This window comes from Galendromus occidentalis, unplaced genomic scaffold (assembly GCF_000255335.2).
Source record: "Galendromus occidentalis unplaced genomic scaffold, Mocc_1.1 scf7180000075405, whole genome shotgun sequence".
In the NCBI taxonomy this organism is placed as follows: Eukaryota; Metazoa; Arthropoda; class Arachnida; order Mesostigmata; family Phytoseiidae; genus Galendromus; species Galendromus occidentalis.
Genome location: NW_003803395.1, coordinates 35504 through 41896, shown reverse-complemented (window position 1 = coordinate 41896; position 6393 = coordinate 35504). Strand labels below are relative to the sequence as shown.

At 50.8% G+C, this 6393-nt stretch overlaps 1 protein-coding gene across 1 annotated transcript in view; it reads right to left on the bottom strand.

The window, feature by feature from the left end:
• The window catches only part of LOC100900288 (GTPase HRas), a 3959-nt gene extending 683 nt beyond the window's left edge, over positions 1-3276 (bottom strand). The window contains exons 1-4 of the mRNA XM_003737173.1: positions 2977-3276; positions 1035-1083; positions 448-476; positions 190-370 (exon numbers count right to left, since the gene is read on the bottom strand). Coding sequence (XP_003737221.1) covers positions 190-370; positions 448-476; positions 1035-1083; positions 2977-3007 — 290 coding nt within the window. The 5' untranslated portion in view covers positions 3008-3276. The remainder of the gene's footprint in view (positions 1-189; positions 371-447; positions 477-1034; positions 1084-2976) is intronic.
• Between the last annotated feature and the right edge of the window lie 3117 nt (positions 3277-6393).

Genomic DNA, 6393 nt, shown 5'->3' with positions numbered 1-6393 from the left:
CGTCAATCGAATTAGTTCGCGAGAAGAGCAATCGTTACACAAGGACGACTTTCCCAGCTTGCAGCGCAATAATTGCCGTGACGCAACGCCGGATTAACAAGTGCAACCGGGACGACTGGAAGCGCTGTCTGGATACATTCTCCATCGAGGTTCGGAAAGCAAGCTCGTGTTGGAGCTCGGGGGACTGACCTGTACATGGCAATGTCTTCAAATGATTTTGCGTTGTTGACAGCGAAAACCAGAAGGAATCCTTCCCCGGTTCGCATATACTGGTCTCGCATTGCTGAATATTCTTCCTGACCCGCCGTATCCAGAATGTCCAGGAGACAGGTTTCCCCGTCGATAACGACCTGCTTTCTGTATGAATCCTCTGAGGAGGTAAATGAGAGCGTCAATATTCGATCACATTCGAGAATCATTCACGATTGGGGTTTATTGAGCACTTACCTATCGTGGGATCATATTCGTCCACGAAACTGAAATAGGCAAAGCATTCATGAGAACGAATGTCATGTCGGGTGGTCGCCGGTTGTCAAGCCGGGTAGATTCTCATAGGTCAAAGTCCACACACAAGACGATTGCGAGAATTTGGCCGCGGCGATGATCTTACGAAAGACACAATCCTGGTCTCTTATGCGGTCTCTTATATTACAGCATGGGGGGGATTGGGGATTGGAGGGATCCGCTTCATTGGCTCCGTGTATATCTCGTACACCTCACTAAAAGCTCAAACCCTTGAGCTGAGCATCTTTGTATATCGACAGACAAATAAAAGATCTCGAACAACTTGATCCTCTTCGGAGCTTTACGACCCGCCAACCCCCGTATCTCCACGTCATGCGTAGCTTCTGTTTCTGAAGTTCCTTTCTTTACTTTGCCCATGAGTTGCATAAATAAATTTCGGCCCTTTCTTTGCAGGATACTTTCAACCAACATCAAGTCTACAAAGAAAGTCATATTCGGATTACTAAAGCCCCTGATGAATGACGTTATCAACTATGACAAGAGACAGGATAGGAAGAGCGATGACTCACTGATTCTGAATCAACTGGATCGTCAGGGCGCTCTTGCCCACACCACCAGCTGAAATGAGAAACGTCCCGGTTAGAAACCAATAAGCTGGATCACTGACAGAGAATACAACGGATATATACGTTAGCGGTCTCCGTCGGGGAAACGTCTATCCATCTATATTAATCTGTAATGCTTCGGGTGAGGCGTCAATTTTGGTCCAAAGTCCCAGACCCCGCTCAGCGAAAGATGACTTCACAGTATATGGCATAAACTTCATATTCTCCCGATAGCTGCAGACCTAGCGATGTGGCGTGACGGACCAGATGGAGTGATCGCCTTCTGTCGGCAAGCTCACGTGACAACGTCAAGCTTACAAGATCGATCGAAAGAAAAATTGTTCGCAAAGCATTCGGGCGACTCCTCCTCTGTATCAATTACATTGGAGGAACTCGAACTCATAAGAGGAATAGCTCTATCTTCCGGGCTCGGATACTTCTCGCGTCGAAGTGGACCAGGAGCCGTGAGGGCTGGGTACGGGTGGCTTTCAGCTCTTGCTCCCTCCTCGTCATTGGTATCGTCTCGTATTGATCCTCCGACATCTCGGAGAGGAATGTCGTTGTCAGAGACTAGCGATCCAAGAACTGGTCTCAAAAGAGGGACCGACGAATCCATGATTGCCGTCATTGTCGTCAGAGTTCGCGTGGTTTTCGGGCTCGAGGCGTTGCGGTTCTGAGAGCCGAATCAAGCGGGTCGTGTCAAATGTCAAATATGTGTCTACTGGCAACTGGCACCGTGGGAGATGGCCGACGACTGTAAAGCTTCCATCCACCATCACACAGACCCGCAGTCAGATAGGCGTCCAGGCTGCCCGAATGGCAAATGAGCTCCCCCGGTAGAACACCCGCCGATATCCCAGAAGGAAGAATCAGGAAAAAAAGCCAATAATAAAAACGACTCGAACCGACAATGACGGCCGGTGTAAGGGACGACACCGCTGTGAAGTTAGGTAACCCGACTTCCGGGTGAATTTTCTCGTGGACAATTCTGGTACGCCTGGTGAGCCGCCCCTCAGGAGCATGGAGATCCTATGAGAGGTCGTTCGGTCGGGAATTTCACTGGAGAGACCAACCCGGCAGCAGATAGATGGTGGAGCAAGAAGGAACCGAGTTCAGTTTACTCCGCGACGTTACATAGCCGCGGCCTTCCCACATGCCGGGGGCCTTTTATAGATCGAAACAAGCGAACGCGCAACGAGCCAACGATGCTCGTGCGACTCATGACTGCCGTTGAGCCGAGCATCGATGACAAGCAAAGCCTAAATCCGTAACCGAGCAATTGTCGCCTAGTCCGCTGTGAGGGATGGCGACGTACGCCGCGGAGCGGCGCCCCGCAAAGGTGGCGGGTGACCAGTTCGCTTTCCAGGAAACTTCAACGAGTCACATGACTCACTGCGACCGCGGTGTTACTCCTCAAACGAATACGGGAGCTTCAATCACTCCAGTTGGTGATCCCGTAGACGCTCGCTGGAGTCGAGGGGCGACTCGTTTCTTCGTCGAGAATCCCATTATAAGCCGGTCCTGCCGTGTATTGCTTGCTCGCTCGCTCGCTTGTTTGTTTGCTCGCACGCTCGCTCGGTCACTCGACAGTCATCAGTATTTTGGTCAGTCGAGTAGTCGACAGTCAACAATCCAACGCCTATCGAGGTTGAATGCTCAGCTTCGACGATTCGCTTCACTCGAGGGGACCAGAGTCTCGGCACGATCGCCCCCAGGTTCGCAGAACATATAATTAGAATCATTCTCCGCAATTCCTGCCGGCGTCTCACCCCTGGCCGCCCCCGAACCCTCCAAAGAGCAGACCAGGGGCAGAACGACGGAACCCGGCCACGATCACTCCGAACAGAAGGCTCGCTTCGTGCAGCGCACAGTATACACCGAGATTATCGAAAAACTTGTCACTTGCCTCCAACAACGACTAGCTTGTACTCAGTCATTGCGAATGTTGTAGCGGGGAAGATTATGTCTCTTCTTCGGCGAGAAGCTCCCCACGACTCGGCGACGACTTCATTCTCGTTGCACGATCAATGGCCTGTTGCACTGAATCCGTGGCTCGATGGCACAATGCGCTTCCAGACGATGAACTCCAGACGAATACTCAAACGCTCGAAGCTTCAGCGAAGAAGCTTCTCGGTAATCGACGCCGTCGGCGTCAATACACAAGACACTGCTGCTGCCTGCCGACAACACCGACCGACACACAGATAGACCTGCCCACGCGGGCCGCGGCAGAGCGGTACGGTGAGACGTGACATTCAGCTTGTCCGCTTATACGCTCTGTACGACGTACTTTTGTATGCTCGTACGTATGCTTGTTATAGCGTTCATATTTCAGGTCTTTGGAAGGTGGCAGCTGGAAGAACGCGGGGTAAAATTTTACAAAAGTGGACTCCGTCGATGGGGGGAGAGTGTAGACGATGGTGTTGATGATCTTTGTTTAAAATCTGACCGGGAGCGGGCGCTCCCTCCTGTCATTTGTCCCGAGACAAAAAGTTAAGCTCTATTGTCCAGTAGCTAGCCCCATCGCGTCGACTATCGATGGACGATGCCCAAGCGCGAGCAATGCGATCGGGGATCGCGAAGCTTCCGCGGATCGCCAGGACAAGGAGGAGATCTTCCAGGTTTGTTTGGACAACAAGGGCTACGTACAAGTTGAAGTAGACGATGATCCTAAGAGGGGTTTATACGGCGAGGAGCAAGCTCCCAGCTCACCTAATTCAGATTGGGGGTGCGTGAAACTTTCCGGAGGGGGTGCGTGAAACTTTCCGGAGGGTCTGTTGCTGGCTAGCTGTGTACGGTCCTATTTTGCATGCAAGTCTTTCATCGTCTCCCGGCTTTCGGCCGGCGCGGAATCGTGGCGTTCCCGTATCATCACTCGCAAGTTCCTATGCGCTGGAAATACCACAATTTCATATTCTTGGAAACCATTTTCATTCTCTTTCATCCCAATATCTTCATACCTCGCTCATTCGGTGATGGATTGAGGGAGTCGTCTCATTGAACCAGATCTGATCCATCGAATTTCGACGTCATGGCCGCCGTCTGAGAGCGGATCGCTAGCGGCAAAAACGAATCGTTGCTCCACGCTGCTCGTCTGACATTGGAAGCGTCTCATTGCTAGTGCTTCCGCTATCGCATAGTTATTGTCTATCATTTGCAGAACCAGATTTGCGACTCGCATACTAGAAGAATTGAAGGCAAACGATGGTGCATGAATTGATAGGAAAGAGCGCGGCGGTGGGATCCAAAGACGGATTTTGATAGTTTATTCCCGATTTTCGGTCGGTTCTCGAAAGTCGAAAGGGAAAATTCCGGCGGTATTTGGCGAAACCTACATCGATTCGCCCACAGGAGTCTGGCCGCACTGACCTGTCGACCCTGTACTGAACAAATCCATTATTTTTCGCAACACTTCATGGGGGGTCAGACTCGAAGATATCTTGCCGAGTGTGTGCTTCAAAGTCTCCTCGGAAGAATGTAGGGCTGTTCTCCGGTAAATTTTCCATCTACCCGAAAAAACCCATCATAATCGGTGACGTATTTACTGAGTTATTAGATCCCAAAAGCGGGCAAGATTTCGTTACAGGAAGAGGAAGTTTGGTTGGAAGTACCCCTCTGTGAGTTTGAAGAAGTTTCACGTCAAAAGTTATGATCCGCGATTCTGCGGATCATAGCACTGGAGCCAGTAGTCGTGGAAGAAGTCGGCACGAGGGCTGAGGGACGGCGTGATTTCGATCAAGCGCCAGGCAAAAGTCTCATCGTCTGCATGTGTACCGCGCTCCACACGGAACTCCATGTGAGAAATTATTTCCCCCGAAACTCGAGAGCCGGTTTCCCTGTGTAGTACCCATTTTCCTAAGGTATCGTTCGACACGCTTTCATCCGCTCGAAACCCGTTTTTCATTAGACCGCATCGATTACTGAACTGGCGTTTCCCGTGACAGTCGAACTTGTAGTGACTCTTTGTATACCACTCCACTGATTGCTCGGCAAGGAGCCAGCAGCCAGGCTCCATTTCTTTTTTCTGATTCCCATTCCTTTTGTACAGGCAGACAGGATGTCGACGAGCAAGCAACTCGTCCGAATCTCGGACGGCCCTTGGCGGCGAATCCACAAAATCCCTCAGGATCCCGCGGGCCGAGTGAGGCTCGAAACCGTACGTCTGATTTACCCAGAAGCAAACAGACTGGTCGTTCCAGGAGAGGACGACCAGGAAGACAAGATTTTGATGTCTCGGGAGAACTCCGTCCTTCTCCCGGAGGACTTTGATGGACAACAAATTTTCTACGCGCGTGACCCCAACGCTGACTGGGGTGAGTGAGTTTCTCTGAAAGCGCGCCTCTCGCGGAAGGCATGGAACCGAGGCTGGTCCGAGCTGCGGTTCAATGGGGGAAGTCTTCGAAAACAATCGAGAAACACAATGTTCATCGCAATGTGCCCAGGTTGTGTCGTTGTCATCCTCACTAGATACTACTCAGGGAAACCGATTTGGTCGACCAAGTAGGTCCACCGAGCGACCTCGGATAACAGCTAATGCAATTCTCAATGATCCAGGCGGGTTTCTTTATAACCCAGAGACGGAAAGAGATGGCCGAAGGAAGCGAAGGATACAACGAAGCAACACCTTCCGCTCGCATCAAGAAAAGGTTCTTGGATGTAGTAAGTTCACGTTTCTCTTCCTCTCCTACTGCGAGAACGGTATGCTCGGGCACCTTCTCCGGCCGGCCCTCATTCGAATCGGGCGCTTATTATCAAGTATACTTTCAAGCATTCCACTGTAGGGCTCCTGTCAAACCGAGCTTCGTAGAAGACGGAAGGACTACGCTGGCGCGTGAGACTCAGGTTCGAAACGTGAGTATTAGGCGTGAAGCGTGAGGATTAGGCGTCTGATGATTTTTCTTCCCAAATGAATATCACGAGTAGTCCATTTCTAGACGGATAAATGGAACATCAAGGAAGCTGAACATGCTGAATTCACTACCGAGTCCTAGATATCGCGACAGAGGAACGAGAGAGCTAGTCTTCCTCCTATTTCAGTACGAGCTTTTGCCTTGGTACACATGGATCGCGATATTCATTGGCTTGGTGTTCCTAATAATCATGAGTCGGTACTTGTGCAAATGTGAGCAAAATTTCGGAATCCGAACTCCATCAAGTACGAGTGGATATGGGCTGCTTTTGAAAGAATGATCATGATATAATTTTCGCGATTTCTTCAAGTTGCGAACGAGAGTATTCCGCCTGACGGCCGTATATCTTTCGATGCGAGCGATCGGTGAGCACCTCGGAGGACACTTTTGCCGACCGCCGTTGTCCTCGGTGA